At 49.2% G+C, this 25,078-nt stretch overlaps 1 protein-coding gene across 3 annotated transcripts in view; it reads left to right on the top strand.

The window, feature by feature from the left end:
* NR4A1 (nuclear receptor subfamily 4 group A member 1) overlaps positions 1–25,078 on the top strand; it is a 71,181-nt gene that overhangs the window by 36,043 nt on the left and 10,060 nt on the right. The window contains exon 1 of one of the 3 annotated variants that reach the window (XM_075336904.1): positions 23,095–23,180. The exons of 1 other annotated variant lie outside the window; for it this stretch is intronic. Coding sequence is in view for 1 of the 2 variants with exons in the window: in XM_075336903.1 (XP_075193018.1) it covers positions 23,255–23,300 (46 nt within the window). In the remaining variant the exon portion in view is untranslated. Of the gene's footprint in view, positions 1–23,094; positions 23,181–23,207; positions 23,301–25,078 lie in introns of those variants that run through there. One more of the 3 variants, XM_075336903.1, reaches the window with a different exon arrangement.

The raw sequence follows: 25,078 nt of genomic DNA on the forward strand, positions 1-25,078 counted from the left end.
TGCATGCAGACATACAGACATGCACACTCATGCAAACAAGAACACACACATACATACGTAAACACACAAGCACGAACATGAAGACCTGCACAAAGACATGAAAACGGGTACACATATATAGACACAGAAATGTGCACATGCACACCTACATATGTACACACAGACTTGCTGACACACACAGGCACACATACGCATAGGCAGACACAGACATGCACACGCAGAAAACCGTGCACACCTGCAGGCAGGTGCACATAAACAGCCACATGCATATGTTCACACAGACATGCACATGAACGCAGACATGCACACATGTATAAAAACACAGACAGATGCACACACATACAGAAAAACGCAGCCAGGCACATGCACGCACAGACACCCATGTGTAGACATGCAGATAGGCAAACAAATGCACAAGAATGAACACGGCCCTGGCACTGCCGTCGGTGTAGCCACCCGAGGCCCTGGCACTGTCGCTGGTGGAGCTGCCTGGGGCCCACTGCCCTAGCCCACCCTACGGTTACCAGCATGGGGCCTTATATGAAGCATGGGGGACTGCTAAGAACCCAGGGCCTACTGGGGGATCCCCTGGCACACCGGTGGCCCAGTCCGACCCTTGTTCCACTTGCATATAGCTTCTGATGCGAGAGCATTGGAAGCAATATACTAATGACCCTCTGCTGCGAGCGTCAGACGAGGATCATGTGACTGAGGTGCGATCTTGCAATCGGATCACAGCTGCGGAGAAGGAGGGAGGGAACAATTTCTCCCCATCTCCCCCGCTACCTGTCTCTGCGTACATCACACTGCGGTCAGATGACATGCAAGTGCAGTGCGATCTTTCACATGCTCCCATAGACTTGCATGAGCCGAGAATCGCTGCCAAACACAGCATACTGCAATTCATTTCTCATGCCATATTGGCATGAGAAATCAGTCGCTGACACACTGTCCCATCGTTTTGCATTGCGAGTGCATTGCGATGTTTTATCGGATTTCACTAATTCATGCAAAACACAAGTGGAACCGTACCCTTAGACTGCGTGCGCAGAGTGCGTGTGTTTTTTTTTTTTTGTTTTTTTTTTTAAATCTTTTATCTTCTATCTTTATGCCAGTAAAGTTAATGAGAATGCTGAAGTGCTGTGCGCACAATGCTTTATTTTTTCCTCGCAGATTTGGCACAGAAATTAATCTGCAGCATGCCAGTTGATGGTGCTTTTTTTCCCTACTTTTTTTTTTGTTTTGTTTTTCTTACCCCTTCCACCCATTGACTTCATTAAGAAAAACGCATCCGTTTTTGGTGCATTTTTCTGCCAGAAGATGCAGACTTGATGCAGAAATGCACAAAGCCTCACTATTCTAATACGCATGACCAGCTGAGGGAGGATTCTCCGGTCATGATGTCTGTGTAACCAAACCCCCTTATCCTCTAAAATTAAACACACGGACTGCATGCGACTTGGTTCAAATGGCCACAGCAGCCTTTTTATTGCCTATTGTTTTACAGACTAGTACCTTAGGGACGCCGTCCAACGGGCGACCCAAAACAACCACATAACGGTAACAATAGACAATAACATTTACAATACCCCCCGGGGTAGGCCCAGTCCACTACTACTACTCCCCCTGTCCCCGGCCGCAACACACCGACCCAGAGACGAGGTGCCAATCACCCACGGATTGACCCCCACACTTTGGCAGAACCCCGTGCCTGCCACATCCCGGAAACCGAGAGCCACCATACCAAGACAATGACTCCCGGTCCAGCCACCAATCACTTCCAAACCTCTGGACCAGACCTACCCCCACCGCTACTGTGACAAAAGGTATCCCAACTACCCAAAAACATCTCCCACATGACAACACAAAGGGAGGGTGGGCGGGGATCGTTCAGCGTCCGGAAACAGAAGAGGAGGTAACTCCTTCCTCTCCCAGCTAACCCTTTCCCTGCTCCTCCTCTTCCTCCCCGGCTAAAACCATCCCCCAAAGCCATATTAGGCATATACCACTGTCCCTATTAACCCATCACTCCCTACCTCCCCCTTGGTCATGTCGCCCCTCCCCCCAAGTGGGTCCGTGGCTTTCTTGACCAGCTGAGGGAGGATTCTCCGGTCATGATGTCTGTGTAACCAAACCCCCTTATCCTCTAAAATTAAACACACGGACTGCATGCGACTTGGTTCAAATGGCCACAGCAGCCTTTTTATTGCCTATTGTTTTACAGACTAGTACCTTAGGGACGCCGTCCAACGGGCGACCCAAAACAACCACATAACGGTAACAATAGACAATAACATTTACAATACCCCCCGGGGTAGGCCCAGTCCACTACTACTACTCCCCCTGTCCCCGGCCGCAACACACCGACCCAGAGACGAGGTGCCAATCACCCACGGATTGACCCCCACACTTTGGCAGAACCCCGTGCCTGCCACATCCCGGAAACCGAGAGCCACCATACCAAGACAATGACTCCCGGTCCAGCCACCAATCACTTCCAAACCTCTGGACCAGACCTACCCCCACCGCCACAGGACAGACCACGTGACACCTTACGTGGCCTGGACCCGCCACACACCAAAAGCACGCTCCACACCATCCTGCAGACCCAACGCCCATAAATCCAGACCGACCTCGTTGAGGTGCACACCATCACCCCTCCGAAATCGCCAATCAGCCGGCTCCAAATCCCTGTGCCGTACCACAATCCCACCATTCCTGGTCACAAACCTAGCCACTACCCTATTCACCTGGGCCCTGGCCTTATTAACCTTCTCCACCGACCGAGCCCCTCTCCATGCCAACCTGGTCACTATGTCAGACCATACGACCAGCAAACCAGGATACCGCTTCCACAACTGCAGTAAATCAATCTTTATGTCTCGGATCAAATCCCGCGACGCCCTGGCACCAAGATCATTACCCCCCACATGCAATACCAGCACATCCGGGGGCCGCTCAACTTTACAATGGAAACGAAATTCCGGGACCACCCTGCCCCACTCCATGCCCCGAACTCCGATCCATCGAACAGTCGCCTGCGCACGATCCAAACCCAGCTGTCGACCATTCGGGCGGACCTCCGCCCGACGGGCACCCCAAAATACGAAGGAGTGCCCCAAGATCCAGATCAGGCACTTCCCTATAACAAATAAAACAAAACGAAAATATCAAAACCAATAACAGCACAACCACCAACACATCAAAAAACACCCCTTTCCTCAAACCTTCCGCACGTAACCAAAGTCCCATGATGCTACAACAACTGCGGTCTCACATACCGCCGAAAACAAGAAGATTCCCATCTACCAATACGCTTTACCACCTCATCTCCAAGCCCCCAACGGGCTGCCTCCGTTGCTGCACCAATTCGGAATGAATGCGACCCGAATTCCTCCGGGCGCTCCCCCGCGTTACGTAGACTTAGCCGCAGCACCGCCACAAACTGAAACCTCGACAAAACGACCCATTCAAATGCCGCAACAACGGGCCAGGTAAGCCTCCCCTCACGGCCATAAATCTCTCGACTAAACGCACAGGGCACAATTCCTCTCCTGGAACCGCATATAACACCACCAATCTACCACGGCCCAGCTGATCCATTTTTGACCGGCGAATCCGGCACTCCACCTGACTACTGCTCACTTGCACGTCCTCAAACATCAAACCACCACCCGTCACCCTGGACGGGCTCACCAGCTCGCCTATCCGGAACGCCCCATAAAAAGCGAGACCGAAAGCCGTTGTAAATAGAACCGTCTCGTACACAGACTCACAAATGCCGCTCAGGCCACCCACCATCCGTCTCAACAAACCAAACGATACAGGGCGCCTCTTGTCCCTCCCCCGTACGCCACGGCGAAAGCCCCGCAAAGCCTGACGAACCCGAAAATCCTGTGAAACATCACGCTCCCCTCTCATTTTTAACCAAAATGCCACTGCCGACACCCGATGTGCCACAGCCGATGCCGATCGCCCGGCTGAAAAATCCGTACTCACCAATGACAACAAAGCCACCAAGTAATCCACGCTTTCCCCACCAAACATCAGACGCAACAACTCCTCCCATTCAGCCCACACCTTAGCATACCGGCACCAAGTCACCTCGGTCACCGAGTTCCGAATCAAGTCTGAGATCACCGCCCCACCAGATGCCACAAATCCTCGGGGCACTCCACTCCAACTTCGTCCGCCCACGGCAACAGCGCCCGAAACCTGCTGAACTGAAAACGAGACAAAGCATCAGCCACCTCGTTGTCAACACCCGGAACGTGCCTTGCCACTACCTGCACATTCAACTGCAGACATCTCAACACTAAATGCCGCAAATACACCACCACCGGCTCCGACTTAGCAGACAAGTTGTTAATCGCGTGCACCACCGCCTGGTTATCACAATGAAAACACACTTTCCTTCCGGCAAAGTGCGACCCCCATAGCTCCACTGCCACTACAATGGGGAATAGCTCTAACAGAGCCAAATTCCTAACCAAGCCGCTCTCCCGCCACGCCTGTGGCCACTGCCCGACACACCAATGACCTCTGAAGACAGCCCCAAACCCGGCCGACCCCGCCGCATCCGTAAACAGCTGCAACGCCCCGTTAGACGCCACCCTCTCCATCACCAGCGTCCGGCCGTTGAAATGCTGCAAAAATTGATCCCATACTTCCAAATCGTCCCTGATCGCCTTTGTGATCCGCACAAAATGCGCCGGCAACCGTACCCCGGCCGTCGCCGTCGCCAAACGCCTCGCAAACACTCTCCCCATTGGCACAATTCTGCAAGCAAAATTCAATTTTCCAAGCAAAGACTGCACCGCCTTAAGCCGCACCTTCTTCGCCGCTTTTACCCCTGACACTGCGGACCTCAAATCACGGACCTTCTCCGCCGGCAACCTGCATTCCATAGCAATGGTGTCAATTTCAATTCCCAGAAAACACATCACCGGCGCCGGGCCTTCCGTCTTATCCGGCGCCAAAGGAATCCCGAAACTGGCCGCAACTTTTTGCAACGCAAATAGCAAACCCGCACAAACCATCGAACCCGCCGGCCCGACACACAGGAAATCATCCAAGTAATGAATGATGGACGTAAGCCCGGACACGTCCCGAACCACCCACTCAACAAACGAACTAAATGCCTCAAAGTACGAACACGAAATGGAACAGCCCATTGGCAAACAACGATCAACATAATAACTGCCATCCCACCAGCAACCCAACAAATGCTGACTATCTGGATGAACCGGTAACAACCGAAACGCTGCTTCCACATCCGCCTTTGCCATCAATGCACCCCGCCCCGCCGCCCTAACCAGGTCCAACGCCTTATCGAACGACACATAATATACCGCCGACAACTCCGGCGCAATGCCATCATTCACCGATAACCCTTCCGGGTAAGACAAATGATGAATCAGCCGAAATTTATTCCGCTCCTTCTTTGGTACCACCCCCAACGGTGACACCACCAAATTCCCGCACGGCGGGGCGACATAAGGGCCGCCCATCCTGCCCAAAGCCACCTCCCTTTCCAGCTTCTCATCCACCACTTCCGGGTGATCCCGAGCGGAACGCAAATTACGATACGGCGGAACCGATGCATTAACAACCGACGGAATATGAAAACCATCCGAAAAACCAGAACTTAACAACGCCGCCGCCTCCTTGTCCGGATACCTATTTAAAAACGGAACCATCACTTCTACCTTCACCGGCGTCGTCCCTCTTACCAGCCCCATCACCAGCCTTTCCTTTTCCTTTTTTAGAACATTTGGACAAGCTATGTCCCCCCCCACATCCGGAGCATTCATGCTTAAAACGGCACGCCGCTCCAAACCTGCACTGCCCTTCATTGTACTGCCAACACAAACCTTTCTTGAAACTTGCCGGGGACCCGGCCCCCCCCGAACCCCCGGCGCCCCCCCGAAAGGGCTGAGCCGGTGCCGACATCAATCGCATCCATAAGGAAATATCCTTATGGTCCCAACGCATATCTGGCCGCAATGCCTTCCGCTGCCTAAATTGCTCGTCGTAGCGCAGCCACGCCAGTCCGCCATAAACTCGATAAGCCTCCCCTATCGCATCCATGTAGCCGAACAAAGCCGAACAATGCTCCGGCTCCTTCTCCCCGACCACGCTCGCCAAAATCGCAAATGCCTGTAGCCAGTTGGCAAAAGTCCGAGGAATAAACCTATAACGGCGCTTTTCCTCCTCGTCCTTCTCCTTTTTGGAATCACTCGGCTTAACCCTATCCAAATTAAATTTCTCCAGGGGAAGCAGAGAAAATATCTCCACATATTCCCCTTTCCAAATTTTTTCCCGCACCTCCTTCTTTAAATGGGCCCCCAGCGGGCCCTCAAAACAAACATAAACTTCGCTTTTAGCCCTATCATCTAAGCGCACCACCTCATCCTCCTTCTCCTTTTCCTTCTCCTTTTCCTTCTCCTTTTCCTTCTCCTTTCCCCCCCCCGTCTCACTCCCCCCTTCGCCCCCCCCTCTACTCGCACCCGCTCCGTCACCCCCCGTCGCCGCCGAGGCCCCTAAACCGGCTGCACCCACCCACGCCGCCACCGGCGCCTGGGCCCCCTCCCCCCCCGCTCCCGAAGCCGCCGCCAGCCCCTGCAACAGCCCCAACAATTGACTCCACACTGCGAAACCAGCGGGCGCTGCCGTAGCCGCAGCCGCCCCCCCCCCCGAAGCCCCCCGCCAGCGCAGCCCCTGCCGCCTCCGCGGCCGTCTCACCCGACCGCCGCTCGGCGTCTCCCGAGACCGCCGCCTCGCTGTCCTCCGTCTGTCGTCCATCCGACTCCTCCGAACCGAAAGCCTCTTCCCCCTCCTCGCCGCTGGCCTCATCTTCCATCCGACATCCGGGGGGCGCCGCCGCAGCACCCCCCCCACCACGGCCGCCAGACAGGGCCGCCGCGTGGGCCGAGTCATCCCCGCTCCATCTCTTGCCCCGGGGTGACAACCCAGGAGACCGTCCTGTCCCCCGCGCCGGCACCCCGGGCCTCGACCTCTTGCGCCCGCCCCCCTGCCGACTGCAAGGGGCCTCTGGGCGCGGACGACCAGACGCCCGGCTCCGGATCTCAGCCGTCGTCGCCTCTGGCCCTCCTGGGCTATTGCAGGCCTCCATCCGCCGAGTCCTCCCGCTCCCACGGGAGACTGCCACATCCGGGGGCTGCACAGCGGTACTGAGTGACCCGGCGGTTGCCGCAGGGCTCCCGCCGTCACTCCTTCTCTCAGCCGCACCGGGGTCAGGCACCGCAGACCCCCCCCCCGGCGCCGGACCTACCGCCACGTGCAGCCCCGCGGTCCCCCCGCCGACTGCAGGGGGATCTGCTGGCCTCTCTCCTGCGCCGAGCGCGCTCCCGGCCTGGAGCCGCTGCAGTCTCAGTAACTCCAGCCCGGAGGCCGGGACCGGAAGCAGGCCCCGTGCTGGCCACTCCCACCTCCCGACCGCCGCGGCTGGAACGAAGATTCCTCCCGCCGGCCTCTGCAGCAGCCAGACGCTGCTGCTGCGCTGCACTCTGCGGAGGGTCCCTGGAGGGGCTCTTACATCTCCTCCTCGCCCCCCCCGCGCCCGGGGAATACCTGCGGGGGGGCCGCGACTGGCGCCCGCCGCTGCTGGGGGGACGAGGGGCAAGCGCCGACGGGTTAACCCCGGCAGCCCTGATGTGGGTCTGCACTGCCAGGGGCCCGTGCGCTGCGACCGCTGCCTGAATCAGACGCTGGAGCTCCTGAAGATCTGCCATGGAGGTGCACGTGCAGATCGTTCAGCGTCCGGAAACAGAAGAGGAGGTAACTCCTTCCTCTCCCAGCTAACCCTTTCCCTGCTCCTCCTCTTCCTCCCCGGCTAAAACCATCCCCCAAAGCCATATTAGGCATATACCACTGTCCCTATTAACCCATCACTCCCTACCTCCCCCTTGGTCATGTCGCCCCTCCCCCCAAGTGGGTCCGTGGCTTTCTTGTTGCTTGCATCTGACTTTGGCTCATTTCATGGACCAAGCTGTATATGATCCAACGACCATTGGTTTTATTTATTTATTTTTTTATGGGTAGCTTATATGGGCATATACTCAAAATAATCAAAACTTGTAGCGTCCAATTTTCACAAAAATTTGCTTGCTCGTATCAGACAAGCGGCGTGGAAGAATTGTTATTTTAGTAGAGGTAGGGAAGGGGGAATAAATTGGATAAATGCAACAGGTATTGCTGAGATCGCTGGGACTGATGAGCAGTTCTGTTGTCCTGAATCGAGGTGATTGTAATCTGTGTGCTCCCTTCCAAAATAATCCTATTTCAACGAGTGGAATACATTTTCAGTCTCTGAATTTTTTGCAACAGAAACTCTCCCAGGTAAAAAATACCCTTAGGACCCCTTCACATATCCATGATTCCGGTACGTATGACGTCCATTTGCATACGTATCTGAGACACTGACTTGCGCAAACATATTAACATCAATGGGTCTGCGCACACATCCCTGTTTTCTCAGGGACGTGTGACCGTGTGGCGTCCACACGTGTCCGTGTGACAAGTCCGTTTTTCTCCAGCAGCATGGGTGTCACACGGACCACACACTGATGTGATCAGTGTGATACATCCCGGAATAAACATGTCTTTGAAATAAAATTATTTTCTATACTCTTGTCTACACCACTGCTGTCTTCATCTCTGCTGTCACTTGCTTCCAGGCCCGCTCATTAAGTTCATGCATATTCACTGCACCAAGGACCCGGAAGCATCGGCAGCATCATAATCGGAGACAGCAGCACCATGGACACGTAAGTATAGAAGTTCCTGCTGTCCGTGTGCTATCACAGATGTCACACTGACAGCGCACGCTGAGCACACTGACAGTGCACGCTGAACACACATATGCACCCACACCAGAGATCATCCTAAATGTGCTTTTTTTATCGTGATGTGTAAAGGGGGCCTTAGGATGGGTTATCACATAGTGTATTTTAACAGAAATTCTGCACACAAAGTACTGCAGAATGCAATTGCAATTAGGCAAAAAGTACGCAGAATGTATTTTTTATTGAACATTTACACTGTATGGCCTCAATGTTACGGTGGGTTTTTGATGTTGTGTATTTTTGTTGTGTCAAAAACGCAGCGTCTGCGAGTTCCAGAAAGTAGATGGGATTTACAGAAATCTGCCCACTCTGCTATTTTTTTACTCTACGTAAACTCATCTGCAGTGCGTTATTCAATTCCGCAGCATGTCACTTTCTCACTGAGTTTTATGTGCACATTTTTCCCTTAGGCTGGAAACACACTTATGCGTGTAAAATCGGTCCGAGTTGCATGATAAAAAGTCGGCCAATTTTAGTTCACGTTAAGATCAGTGTGCAATGCAACTGCACTGCGATCCTGGGATTTTTCTCATGTTTGCAGTGCATGTGCAATGCGTGTTTGATGCGTATGGGCTCCGTTTTTACTATGTCATCTGCCATTCAGCTCTGCTACATGGCCGCTGACAGCAGACACAGACCGAGCCATGTAGCAGAGCTGAATGGCCGCTGACAGACAGCCACACCGATCAGAATGAAGTCGGATGAACTTCACCCGACTTCATTGTCATCCTGCGGCTCTGTCTGTGTGGCATGGCCTGATTACGGTCACCGGTGAAGGTCTTGCCAATGACCGCAAATCCCCTGAGTGACCGCAGTGAGCCGCGCAATCAGCGGTGCTGTCACTGAGGTTACCCGCGGCCACAGCTGAAGTCCTCCCGCTGAGATCTGTGGCCGCGGGTAACCTGAGCGACGTCATCGCTGATAGCGCGACTCACTTCAGTCGCTGCGGGGAGCTCACAGAGCGGTCGTGGTCTGTGACCGCTCTGTCAGCTTCCGATGTAGCAGAGCTGACAGCGTCGAGGGACCTCTGTGGATTACGTCGGACATGGAAGGGTATTTGGGGACTTGAATAAAGTGGTGAAAGAGGGTTGTTTTTTTGTTTATTTCAAATAAAGGATTTTTTGGTGTATGTCTTCATTTTATTTAACTTACAGATTGCCACCGCACCAGGGCAATTCAGGATGGCCGGGTACAGTCCCGGGACTGTCACATCTAATGGATGCGGCTATTCCGGGCGGCTGCTGGCTGATATTGTTAGGGTGGTTGGCTCCCCATAACGTGGGGCTCCCCATCCTGACAATACTAGCCTTCAGCTGTGTGGCTTTACCCTGGCTGGTATTAAAATTGGGGGGAACCGCACGCCGTTTTTTTTAAATGTATTTATTTTACTGCATGATATAGACACGCCCACCGGCAGCTGTGATTAGTTGCAGTGAGACAGCTGGCACTCATCGTGGGGGCTTGTCTGACTGCAACCAATCATAGGCGCCGGTGGGCGGGTAAAGCAGGGAATATGAGACTGAATAATGAGCGGCCGGCATTTTCAAAATAGTAAAAGCCGCCGGAGCTTTGTGACAGCTATGCAGCGCCGCGCTGGGGATCGGCGAGTATGAGAGAGGGGGGGGGGGGAGGAATAGACCGACATGGACAGAGCGAGAGAGAGAGACCGACTGACAGAGAGAGAATAGAGACCGAGAGGGAGAGACCGACTGACAGAGATAGAGATTGACAGACATTGTGAGACCTCACTCATTTCCAGTGTTTTGTGAAACGTGCGATAAAAGTATTTAGAAAACCGCATGTCACTAGGATGGTGTGAGTGCCAGTTCGTGTGACATCCGTTTATTTACCCGCTCCCATAGAGTTGCATTGGAGAGACTCGCGTGAGAAACTCTCCAAAACGCAGCATGCTGCGATTTATTATTTTTTTTTTTTTCTCAGTCCGATTTGGACTGAGAAAAAAAATAGCAGATGGGAGCTGCCTCATTGATTAACATGTGTTCGAGTGCAATGCGATAATTTCTCGCATTGCACTACTGCGAGAAAATCGCAAGTGAGAAGCCGGCCTTAGACGTTTAATAGATGCAGAAAAAAACGCATGTTATCTACACATGAGCATATCAATAAAGTTTTATCAAAGTCAAAAGCAGAAGATATCAAAAACAAAGCAGCTTTATTTAAAACCTGATACACCAAAAAGAAACAAAATACATAGCGTCAAAAATGCATGTGAAAATATGCACACAAAAATGAATGTAATAAAAAAAAAAAACGCAAGAAACTTGCCTAATAGGTGTAGAAATTCTCCAAAATCAATAGCTCATCGTGGGAATGTACCCTTTGGCTGGACTCATTTGGGTGTCCCGTACGAGGATTGCATTGACCGGACCGGCCGCCGGCTCTTCTGACAGGAGCAGGTCCGCTTCATGTATTTCTAGGCAGCTGAGACGCTCCTGCCAGGAGAGACGGCGGTCGGTCCGGTTAGTGTTATGTGATCCTCGCGCAAATCACACGCCAATGAGTAAGTCTCCTAGCTAAAATTTCATCAAAAACCTGTGACAAAAGTGAAAAATGTTATGGCTTGCTGGGCAGGGTATTTTATAAACTGTGTGAACAGTCTTGTAGCCCTGCCTCCAATCTCAGTAACACATCAATACCCTATGCAGGCATTACCTACTTTCCAAAAAACAAGATTCTTGTCTATGCACAGAGAATGTAGATGTTTCTTTACAGTAGTTGATTGAGAGTCGAGCAGATATTTAGCCGTTAAGTTTTGTACCAGACTTTGAGGGGGCAGAGGTGGAAAATAAATTGTGACAGAAGATTACGTACATTTGTTTCTAAACTAAATAGAATAGGTAGGATAGAAATTCACTCCTGAAAAGACTGACGTATGAGTCGCAGATTAACTGCCACTTAAAACAATGAGTCTGAGATATAATTACCAAAGCAAGAAATAGTCATGGCCGAAAATGTTAGCACCCTTGAAATTGTTCCAGAAGATGAAGTATTTCTTCCAGAAAATTATTGCAATTACACGTATTGTTATATACGTTTGTTTCCTTTGTGTGTATTGGAACAACATAAAAAAGGGAAAAAAGGCAAATTTGACAATTACACAACCCCAAAAATTGGACAAATAACATTTTTGACATCCTCAGCTATGCGCACCCTAGAAATTTGACTTTTCTTAAGAAAAATCCGCAACCTCTGGCAGAATTCCGCACCCGCGGCAAAAACCGCTGTAAAACTGCACCCCCGTTTTTGCCGCGGTTTGGTCCCTGTGTGGTTTTTTTGTTTTTTTTTTTACCATTTTATCTATGGCAAAAAACGCAAGTACCTGCAGAAAAGAAGTGACATGCTCATTCTTTTTGCTGCAGAAATTCTGCATCAAAACCTGTAGGGGAAAAAAAACTGAGTGTGCGCAGACCATTTTTAATTTTTTTTTTTTTACCATAGGTTTTGCTGGGGAATTACTGCAGGAAGGTTATGAACATTTTCTGCAACAATTCATGCAGCAAAACCGCGGCAAATCTGCTGCGAAAACCACAGCGTGCGCACAGGGCCTCAATTTAATATTTGGTTGCAAGCCCTTTGGCAGCGGCTTATCTAGGTGAGAGCAAGCTGGGCATGTGTACCCAAAGTGGGGCGCTGTCGGGCCGCCTGATGCTACAGTCTGAAATGTCTCCCTGGCGTCTGCAGTTATCTCTCACCTATCACTTGCATTCCTGTCTTTGAGGAGTGAGTACAATTGAATCCCTTACTACTGGCACATCCAGGTCAGGGCAATGTCAGCAGCATGATCAGAACAGCTGACCTCACTCGCCAGCAGCACATTGACAGCTGACAATGTCGATAATAAAGTACCAAAGATTTATTGTAATTAGGAGAAGGGGGGGGGGGGGTTTGAGGAACAAATATGGGGAGAGAAGATGGAGGTAATATATACAGACACAGTATGGGGAGCGAGGGAGTAAGTAATTTTGAGGACTGTATGGGGAGAAAGTGGGGAAAATTTGAGGACACAGTATGAGGAGTGAGGGATGTGCATGGACACAGTAAGAGGAGCTAAGGGGAAATGTATGCAGACACATTATGACGAGTGAGGGGGATGAGTGCAGACACAGTATGGGGAGCAAGGAGGGGAATATATGTGAACAAAGTATGGGGAGTGAGGGGGGAGGTGATGGGTGCGGATTCAGTGTAGGGAGCGAAGGGAGGAATGTATGTGGACACAATTTAAGGACTAGACTCAATGGAAATGAATTGAGCAACGACAGATATGTCTAGTCTGAATGTGGCCAGAAATATACAAATCACATATTTGTGCTCACATGACTGTCCACTCTGTCAAGTAAGAATCTTAAAAGTAGACAGGTAATTCGCTGTGAGAATTCAGAAGTCTGCAGTCACCTAAAGTGACTGCAAACTCTCATCTCAAACCTGGACAACCCATTTAATTATAAAATTTAAGCAGTGTAGCAACCTCAGTTCTAACAGCGTGTAATATACTAACTGCCAGGATTCCGCTCGGCTTGCTGGTTCCAGGAGTCATCACATGGCCACTCCACTCATGCGATTTTCATACTTAGTCATGTGACAACTACCTTTTCTTCTTGCTTCCCTCAGTTTTTCACTGAAAATTGAATTAGAAAGAGCAGCTCGTCGGCACATGATTTATTGTGCAAATCGCATATGAATGATTGGTTAGATATGGATGAGTAACTACTCAAACTGCATGCGAGGGGTGCCAAACTGGAATAAATAACTAGGCTGGAGCAAGAATTCAAAGCCTAGATATACCTCTTCCTTTGGAATAAAGAACGGCAATCAATCGCTTCCTATAAGTATCAACAAGCTTCTGGAATTTTGCACCACTCTTTTGCAAACTGCTCCAGGTCTCTCATATTTGAATAGTGCCTTCTCCCAACAGCAATTTTAAGATCTCTCCACAAGTGTTCAATGGGATTTAGTTCTGGACTCATTGCTGGCCACTTCAGAACTCTCCACGGCTTTGATCCATCCATTTCTGGGGGCTTTATGAAGTATGTTTGGGATCATTGTCATGCTGGAAGACCCATGACCTAGGGCACTTTCTGACACTGGGCATTATATTGCGATCCATAATCCTGTTAATCCTCAGATTTCATAATGCCTTGCACATAGTGAAGGCACTCAGCAGCAAAACAACCCCAAAGCGTCTTTGAACTTCCATCATATTTGACTGTAGGTACAATTGTTGTTTTGTTTTTTTTTCTTTTGCAGCTACATACTTGGTCTTTATCATATGACCATTACTGCAATCTAGTGGAAAGCCCTGTTTGAGACACTGAAAACCCTTTATCCTCAAGGGATAGAAAAAGTTCCTTTTGATACCCCAAATGGTTATTAAAAATTGTTGTTTTTTTTTTTTTGTTTGTTTTTTTTTTTAATAAAGATTAAAATTACAATAGTATAAAAATTGGCCAATTAATCATAGAAAGGAGGGACCTCAAAAGCTACCAGGTGTACAATGTCCTTTTCTATAACAATAGTCAGATATCCATGCAGCACTGGCGAATCCGAGACTTGTGGCCTCCTCCTGGTTTTGGCTGGTGGAACACTTTGCGCGGGTCAGCTTCGTGGTGAATATTGACAGTAAAAAACGTGTGTTGCTTCCCTTGTGCTTAGGATATACAGTACGGTGGAAATTGTGTCTTTAATTTTTTTAATATCCATTGGCATTTTTTACTCTTTGCCGATGTATAAAATAAAGTGATGACCTGCTCGATGATTGTGGTGGTCACGTGTGTGAAATTGTGTAAATTCAAAGATGTGATATCGGTGGACAGTTAAGACATCTTGAACATAAAATGATTGGAAAGGCAGTGATGAAACGGTGAAAAATAATTCTCAGTAGGAGGTAATGTCCTTCAATTAGACCAAAAGTTTGGTGGAATGGCATATGATCTGTATGAATAGGCAGAATTTAATGAGTTATATGGGAATGAGTGAACTGAAATGGAAACAAAATAAACGTGGATAGAGGCGGGAAGGGGGAGAAGTTGTAGGAATAAGTGGTGTCGTGCCAATAAAATAGTACAAAAGAGATGGATGGATTAATGAGTGCCCAATGTATAAAGGCAAGTCTCAGAACAGAGCAATTTTGGGGTGAAAGAAATAACATATAATTCACAATGGAAAGTGAAGACCCTACACAATCTAATATGATGAAATTAAGATCACTGGATGGTTTGTATCCACAATATGCTACCCCGTGTTATGCCTTCATATTGACTCCACAGTGGTATAACTTCTTCTAAAATTAAATGAACAATAATAATTAAAAAAAAACCCAAAACATGGTGTCCTATAAGAAACATTGGTTTTAATAACTATTTTGGGTACCATGCACCTTTTTTCAATCCCTTGAAGATAAAGTCTTTCTTTTCTTTTGTAGGCCTCATTCTATTTTCAATAAACAGTAGAAAGATGTGCTTTACCAAGAAACCCTATCTTAATCTCATCTGTCCACAACTCTTTCCCAGAAGGATTTTGGCTTATGTACATTTTGGCAAACTGCAGTGTAGCTTTTTTTATGATTTTTATATCCCCTGTAATAGCGCTTCATTTAATTCAAATGTCTATGGATAGTTCACGCTGCACTGATGCACCCTGAGCCTTGAATTTCTTTGTAACTTGATTGGCGCTGCTTATCCACCATCTGGACTGTCCTGCGTTGCAACTTTTAATCATTTTTTTTTTTTTTTCTGCCGTCCATATTCAGGGAGATTATCTACAGTGCCATGGGTTATAAATTTCTTGATTATGTTGCGCTCTGTGGACAAAGGAACATCAGGATCTCTTGAGATGGACTTGTAACCTTGAGATTGAGAAGTCCTCAAAGTTCTCTGCTTTCTCTTCTCCATACTTAGTGTGGCAGACACACAAAGCATATATAAAGTCAACTTCTTCCCTTTTTATCTGGTTTCAGGTGTGCTTTTCATATTGCCCACACCTGTTACTTGCCACAGTTGAGTTTGAATGAGCATCACATGCTTGAAACAAGGTTGTTTACCCTCAATTTTGTAAAGGTGCCACCAATTTTGTCACTGCTAATTTTTTTTTTCTTCTGGTTTTGTGTGAAATTATGTCCAATTTGCCTTTTTTTCTATTTTTATTTTTTGTGTCTTTGCAAGACACAAAAAGGAAATAAAAATGTGTCTAAGGCTGCTTTCACACCTCCGGTTTCTGCAATGCGGCACACTCCGGCACTTTGCAGGAAAATCGCAACCGTTTTTTTTTTTTGCTGCCGGTTGCGATTTTCCTGCATAGACTTTAATTAGTGCCGCATTGTGCCGCATGGCCTTGCGTTCCATTCGGTTTTTGCCGCATGCGGCAGATTTAGCCAATGCGGCGGCCGGATGGAACGTTGCCTGGCACGTTTTTTCGTGCGGCAAAAAAAAAACGCATCGCGCCGCATTGGGCCGATGCGGCTCATTTTTCAATGCATGCCTATGGCGGCCGGATGCGGCGAGATGCGGCAATAACCGCATCCGGCCTCCGCATGCGGTTTTTGCCACTGCGCATGCTCAGTAGCATGCCGCAAGCGGCAAAAACCGGACTGGCCGCAAAGGAAAAACTTATGCAAAGGATGCGGTGTGTTCACCGCATCCGTTGCATAGCTTGCACAGCCGGATTGAGCCGCAGAGCTCAAGCCGGATGCGTGAAAGCAGCCTAAGGCCCCCTTCACACGTCCGTGATACACGTGCGTGTTTGGTCCGTTTCCGTATATACCGGAGACACGGCCAAACGTGCACCAATGTTAATCTATGATTGTGGTCACACGTCCGTTATTTCATTATGTCCGTGTGTGCGTGTCCGTGATCCGTATGTGTTTGCGTTTGGCACGGATGCATGTCCGTTATCTGCACGGAGCACGCACACGTGGACACAATGAAAGTCTATGGGTATGTGCACACACGTTAGTAAACACGTATGCATCTACCTATAGTCCGTGTCCGTTTGGTGTTTTTATTTCTAGTGATGTCTGCTATTCTTTCTATTTCTGTGTATGTCCGTCAATCTCCCTCAGTCCGTCGGTCAGTCTCTCTGTCGGTCTCTCTGTCTGTCCCTCTCTCACAGTCTGTCGGTCAGTTTCCCCCCCCTCTCTCATACTTACCGTTCCCCGATCTCCGGCACAGCGCTGCACGGCATTCACACTGCTGCGGCGGCTTTTACTATTTTGAAAAAGCCGGCCGCCCATTAAACAATCTCGTATTCCCTGCTTTCCCCGCCCACCGGCGCCTATGATTGGTTACAGTGAGACACGCCCCCACGCTGAGTGACAGGTGTCACACTGCACCCAATCACAGCAGCCGGTGGGCGTGTCTATACTGTGCAGTAAAATAAATAAATAATTAAAAAAAAACGGCGTGCGGTTCCCCTCAATTTTAATGCCAGCCAGATAAAGCCATACGGCTGAAGGCTGGTATTCTCAGGATGGGGAGCTCCACGTTATGGGGAGCCCCCCACCCTAACAATATCAGCCAGCAGCCGCCCAGAATTGCCGCATACATTATATGCGACAGTTCTGGGGCTGTACCCGGCTCTTCCCGATTTGCCCTGGTGCTTTGGCAAATCGGGGTAATAAGGAGTTATTGGCAGCCCATAGCTGCCAATAAGTCCTAGATTAATCATGTCAGGCGTCTATGAGACACCCTCCATGATTAATCTGTAAATTACAGTAAATAAACACACACACACACACACACACATGAAAAAATCCTTTATTAGAAATAAAAACACACACATATACCCTGGTTCACCACTTTAATCAGCCCCGAAAAAGCCCTCCATGTCCGGCGTACTCCAGGATGGTCCAGCGTCGCATCCAGCGCTGCTGCATGGAGGTGACAGGAGCTGCAGCAGACACAGCCGCTCCGGTCACCTCCACGCAGCTAATGAAGACAGCCGTGCGATCAGCTGAGCTGTCACTGAGGTTACCCGCTGTCACTGGATCCAGTGACAGCGGGTAACCTCAGTGACAGCTCAGCTGATCGCACGGCTGTCTTCATTAGCTGCGTGGAGGTGACCGGAGCGGCTGTGTCTGCTGCAGCTCCTGTCACCTCCATGCAGCAGCGCTGGATGCGACGCTGGACCATCCTGGAGTACGCCGGACATGGAGGGCTTTTTCGGGGCTGATTAAAGTGGTGAACCAGGGTATATGTGTGTGTTTTTATTTCTAATAAAGGATTTTTTCATGTGTGTGTGTGTGTGTGTGTGTTTATTTACTGTAATTTACAGATTAATCATGGAGGGTGTCTCATAGACGCCTGACATGATTAATCTAGGACTTATTGGCAGCTATGGGCTGCCAATAACTCCTTATTACCCCGATTTGCCAAAGCACCAGGGCAAATCGGGAAGAGCCGGGTACAGCCCCAGAACTGTCGCATATAATGTATGCGGCAATTCTGGGCGGCTGCTGGCTGATATTGTTAGGGTGGGGGGGCTCCCCATAACGTGGAGCTCCCCATCCTGAGAATACCAGCCTTCAGCCGTATGGCTTTATCTGGCTGGCATTAAAATTGAGGGGAACCGCACGCAGTTTTTTTTTTTATTTATTTATTTATTTTACTGCACAGTATAGACACGCCCACCGGCTGCTGTGATTGGGTGCAGTGTGACACCTGTCACTCAGCGTGGGGGCGTGTCTCACTGTAACCAATCATGGGCGCCGGTGGGCGGGGAAAGCAGGGAATAGGAGATTGTTTAATGAGCGGCCGGCTTTTTCAAAATAGTAAAAGCCGCCGCAGCAGTGTGAATGCCGTGCAGCGCTGCGCCGGAGATCAAGGAACGGTGAGTATGAGAGAGGGGGGGAAACTTCAGTCACTCGGGGGATTAGCGGTCACCGGTGAATCCTTCACAGGTGACCGCTAATCAGTACTCGACACAGACAGAGCCGCGGTATGAGGATGAAGTCGGGTGAAGTTCACCCGAGTTCATTCTCATCGCGCAACTCTGCTGTCAGCCGACATTTATAAACGACATTGTGCATCACACACACTGACATTCCACACGGACATTCCACGTACACATACACGTTAATTCCACACGCACACACGGACGTTCTGCACACAAACACGGCTAGCATACGCAATTCACACAGGTGCCACACGGACCATAAAAACTGACACAAAAACGGGACACTGACCCGAAAAACGGCCCGTAACACACGTGCGTGTTTTTCACGGACGTGTGAAGGGGGCCTAACACATAGTGTGTAATTTCAATAATTTTCTGGGTGATATACTTCATTTTCTGGAACAGTTTTAAGGGTGCCAACACTTTCGCCCATGACCACTTCAGTGTTGTCCTTTGAAAGGTGTAGAAAACTATTGTGAGTTATTACAACTGGATCTGTCTCCAGATTTCAGATGACAAACTATATAGCCATGCTATAGCCTTCTAGCAAGGTACAGGATTACAGCATCATATGATTACACTGGTGAAGAAGTAAAAATATCCATCAAGGGTCATGTTCAGAATTTAATTACCACATGATTGTCAGGTGCGGGGTTTCATGATCCCATCGTCTCACTGGTATAATACCATCTCTCCATGGTCAGGTGCGTGGTCACAGTATTTTATTATCATAGTGTTGCAGTAGTGTCTGGCCGGGGTCAGGTGCAGGGTCACACTATGCTGTCATGATGGTGGAGTAGTAATATTATCTCTCTGTGGTCAGGTGCGGGGTCACAATATCCTATGATCACGATGGTGGAGTATAATATTATCTCTATGGTCATGTGCAGGGTCACACTATCCTATGGTCACACTGGTGGTGTAGTACCATCTCTGTATGGTCAGGTGCGGGGTCACACTATTTTATAATCCTAGTGGTGTACCAGTGTCTGGCCAGGGTCACATGCAGGGTCACACTCTTCTAAAATGATGATGGTGGAGTAGTAGTAGTACCATCTCTGTATGGTCAGGTGCAGGGTCATACTATCCTATGGTCACACTGGTGGAGTAGTAATAGTATCTCCCTGGGGTCAGGTGCAGGGTCACACGATCGTATGATCATGATGGCAGAGTAGCAGGACTATCTGCAGGGTCACACTGTTCTATAATTATGGTGTAGTAGTACCATCTCTTTAATGGTCAGATGCGGAGTCACGCTATCCTATGGTCACACTGGTGGAGTAGTAATAGTATCTCTCTATGGTCAGGTGCGGGGTCACATTGGTAGAGAAGTAGAATGTCTCCAGGGTCACACTATCCTATGGTCACACTGGTATAGTAGTTGTATGTCTGTATGGTCAGGTGCGGGGTCACACTATTTTAGAATCAAGTGGTGTAGTAGTGTCTTCCCAAGGTCAAGTGCATGGTCACACTGTTCTATAATGATGGACTATATAATAATAGTAATACCATCTCTATATGGTACACTATGGTCACACTGGTGGAGTTGTAATATCTCCCTGGGGTCAGGTGCAGGGTCACACTATTGTATGCCCATGATGGCAGAGTAGTAGTACTATCTCTCTATGGTCAGGTGCGGGGTCACACTGTTCTATAATGATGGCAGAGTAGTAGTAATATCTCTGTATGGTCAGGTGCAGGGTCACAGTATTCTATAATGATTGCAGAGTAGTAGTACCATCTCTCTATGGTCAAGTGCGGGGGTCACACTATCGTATGATCATGATGGCAGGGTAATAATCAGAAAGACCAGGAGTTTTTATAGGCAAAAAATAGACAATCTTTATTAATACAAAATATATGCAGTTAGAAAAATACACAAGAATAAAATAGTGCTATAGGGGAAAACACCCAGAGACGTATGGGACAAAAAAGCACTCTCATGTATCAAAACATATGGGTATATACAAAACAGGCCTTAGTAAAAGATTATAAAATAGAATCATTTAGTAGGCCAAAAAGTCAATGTTTACCCATTATGGAGAGAGCGTCGCAAGTGCGTCCCACAGGTCACAGAACCCTTCCTACCAACGCGCGTTTCGCGTCATGTCTCAGCTTCCTCAAAACCCGCCCTGAGGAAGCTGAGACATATGACGCGAAACGCGCGTTGGTAGGAAGGGTTCTGTGACCTGTGGGACGCACTTGCGACGCACTTGCGACGCTCTCTCCATAATGGGTAAGCATTGAATTTTTGGCCTACTACATGATTGTATTTTATAATCTTTTACTAAGGCCTGTTTTGTATATACCCATATGTTTTGATACATGAGTGCTTTTTTGTCCCATACGTCTCTGGGTGTTTTCCCCTATAGCACTATTTTATTCTTGTGTATTTTTCTAACTGCATATATTTTGTATTAATAAAGATTGTCTATTTTTTGCCTATAAAAACTCCTGGTCTTTCTGATTATTATGCTTCTATGGAGTGGTGTTTCTGAGACATAGTCTAAAAACAATTGAGATGTGTGTTTTGTTCAAATTACTAATATCTATGATGGCAGGGTAGTAGTACTTTCTCTGTATGGTCAGGTGCAGGGTCACAGTATTCTATAATGATGGCAGAGTAGTAGTACCATCTATATGGTCAGGTGCGGTGTCACACTGTCACATGGTCACACTGGTGGAGTAGTAATAGTATCTCCCTGGGGTCAGGTGCAGGGTCACACTATCTTATGATCTTGATGGCAGAGTAGTAGTGTCCTCTGTGGTCAGGTGCAGGGTCACACTGTTCTATAATGATGGCGGTGTAGTGGTGTATGGCCGGGGTCAGGTGCGGGGTCACACTATCGTATGATCTTGATGGCAGAGTAGTAGTGTCCTCTGTGGTCAGGTGCGGGGTCACACTGTTCTATAATGATGGCAGAGTAGTAGTACCATCTCTCTGTGGTCAGGTGCAGGGTCACAGTATTCTATAATGATGGCAGAGTAGTAGTGTCTGGCCGTGGTCAGGTGCAGGGTCACAGTATTCTATAATGATGGCAGAGTAGTAGTGTCTGGCCGTGGTCAGGTGCAGGGTCACAGTATTCTATAATGATGGCAGAGTAGTAGTGTCTGGCCGTGGTCAGGTGCAGGGTCACAGTATTCTATAATGATGGCAGAGTAGTAGTGTCTGGCCGTGGTCAGGTGCAGGGTCACGCTATCGTATGATCATGATGGCAGAGTAGTAGTGTCTGGCCGTGGTCAGGTGCAGGGTCACAGTATTCTATAATGATGGCAGAGTAGTAGTGTCTGGCCGTGGTCAGGTGCGGGGTCACACTGTTCTATAATGATGGCAGAGTAGTAGTGTCTGGCCGTGGTCAGGTGCAGGGTCACGCTATCGTATGATCATGATGGCAGAGTAGTAGTACCATCTCTCTGTGGTCAGGTGCAGGGTCACAGTATTCTATAATGATGGCAGAGTAGTAGTGTCTGGCCGTGGTCAGGTGCAGGGTCACGCTATCGTATGATCATGATGGCAGAGTAGTACTTTCTCTGTATGGTCAGGTGCAGGGTCACAGTATTCTATAATGATGGCAGAGTAGTAGTACCATCTCTCTGTGGTCAGGTGCAGGGTCACAGTATTCTATAATGATGGCAGAGTAGTAGTACCATCTCTGTGGTCAGGTGCGGTGTCACACTGTCACATGGTCACACTGGTGGAGTAGTAATAGTATCTCCCTGGGGTCAGGTGCAGGGTCACACTATCTTATGATCTTGATGGCAGAGTAGTAGTGTCCTCTGTGGTCAGGTGCAGGGTCACACTGTTCTATAATGATGGCGGTGTAGTGGTGTATGGCCGGGGTCAGGTGCGGGGTCACAGACCGTGACGTGTCACCTGCACCTGACATCACGGCACATGACAGTCCCGCGCTGCTTTCCGTCTCATCTGTATAAACACTGTCGCTGCCTATGGAATCCCTCCGCCGTAAATATGCCGAGAATCCCAGGGAAGCCTCCTGCCCGTGCTATATCCGCCGGGTGATGACGTTCATTGGGGTCTCCCCTCCCCTGGCTGCTATTTCAGGGCCGCGTCCCTCCAGCCGCCTGACTATTAATAGAGCGTAAGCTATTAATAGATCAAACAATGCGCCCTGCGTCATAGGAAACGGCGTGCGTCACCAGATACATTCCTACGACGTGCCGGAAAGGCCACGCCCCCTCTCGCCTTCTATGGAGAGGGGAGAAGAATCACCCATGTGCGTCATACTCCCCCTGCCCCCTCCCGTACGTCAGAGGCTTTAATACAATGTAGATTGCAGGAGTGGAGCAGAGTGAGCAGCGCAGGCTCCGGAGACGCAGCAGTGCTAGAAGGAGCTGGACAGCAGCCGGCGGACAGCCCGCACCGGGGACCTGCAGCTGACACGTCTGGTATGTCATCGCCTGCTGGTGTGTGCGGGGACCGAGGGGCAGCCGCTGCCCACACTGTCTGCAGGAGATCGGAGATGGCTCTGGTGACAGCGGCCACTGCTGAGAGCTTTGTGGCAACAGGTGCACAATTGTTCCTGCAGGGATCGGTCACCCTGGGGTTGTTATATGCGATGATTGTGCATACACCGGTCCTGTGCAGGGATATGCTGTATACACCGGTCCTGTGCAGGGATATGCTGTATACACCGGTCCTGTGCAGGGATATGCTGTATACACCGGTCCTGTGCAGGGATATGCTGTATACACCGGTCCTGTGCAGGGATATGCTGTATACACCGGTCCTGTGCAGGGATATGCTGTATACACCGGTCCTGTGCAGGGATATGCTGTATACACCGGTCTTGTGCAGGGATATGCTGTATACACAGGTCCTGTGCAGGGACATGCGGTCCAGACGTGTCTTGTAGAGGAATATGCTGTATACACCGGTCCTGTGCAGGGATATGCTGTATACACAGGTCCTGTGCAGGGACATGCGGTCCAGACGTGTCTTGTAGAGGAATATGCTGTATACATTGGTCCTGTGCAGGGATATGCTGTATACATTGGTACTGTGCAGGGATATGCTGTATATACTGGTCCTGTGCAGGGATATGCTGTATATACTGGTCCTGTGCAGGGATATGCTGTATATACTGGTCCTGTGCAGGGATATGCTGTATACACTGGTCCTGTGCAGGGATATGCTGTATATACTGGTCCTGTGCAGGGATATGCTGTATATACTGGTCCTGTGCAGGGATATGCTGTATATACTGGTCCTGTGCAGGGATATGCTGTATATACTGGTCCTGTGTAGGGATATGCTGTATATACTGGTCCTGTGTAGGGATATGCTGTATATACTGGTCCTGTGTAGGGATATGCTGTATATACTGGTCCTGTGTAGGGATATGCTGTATATACTGGTCCTGTGCAGGCATATGCTGTATATACTGGTCCTGTGCAGGCATATGCTGTATATACTGGTCCTGTGCAGGCATATGCTGTATATACTGGTCCTGTGCAGGCATATGCTTTATACATTGGTCCTGTGCAGGGATATGCTGTATACATTGGCACTGTGCAGGGATATGCTGTATACATTGGCACTGTGCAGGGATATGCTGTATACACTGGTCCTGTGCAGGGATATGCTGTATACATTGGCACTGTGCAGGGATATGCTGTATACACTGGTCCTGTGCAGGGATATGCTGTATACATTGGCACTGTGCAGGGATATGCTGTATACACTGGTCCTGTGCAGGGATATGCTGTATACCCTGGTCTTGTGGAGGAATATGCTGCGTACATGGGTCCTGTGCCGGGATAGCCCGGTGCCCTGAGCACCTGCACATACTGTAGCCTCCCCTACTGTCTTGGTGCTGTGTGTTCTTGCTCTGCAGGTCAGTGTCAGTGATGATTCCACACTTTCAGGTCCTCCTGATTTGCCTTTCTGTAGATGCTCTGTTCCTGTTCACTTTGGAATTTTTCCCTTTCTGGTCCTGTTTGCACTGGGTGCATTCTGTATCTGGAGTATCGGCTCATCTTCTCCGTGCCTTTTTGTTTTCCAGTGTAAAGTGCTTTCTTGGCTCTCTGCAGCCTCCTATCTCGCACTCCTGGCTGCATTTCCTCAAGGGAACAGTCTAACCTATAAGGCTCAGAAAACAGTTTAATTGTTGGATCACAATGGTGTTTGTCCGTAGAGAAAGTAGCGGTTCCAGTGTAATAAATCCAGACTTGTGGGCAACGCTGGCACCTTCTGGGTATAGCGGAGCCTTATCATGAATGTACAGATGTGCCCTGGATGGTTCAGAAGATGGTTTGGGGAATAGTCTTCTGTTTCTCTGCACGCT

The sequence above is a fragment of the Anomaloglossus baeobatrachus genome, chromosome 2 (assembly GCF_048569485.1).
Source record: "Anomaloglossus baeobatrachus isolate aAnoBae1 chromosome 2, aAnoBae1.hap1, whole genome shotgun sequence".
Classification (NCBI taxonomy): domain Eukaryota; kingdom Metazoa; phylum Chordata; class Amphibia; order Anura; family Aromobatidae; genus Anomaloglossus; species Anomaloglossus baeobatrachus.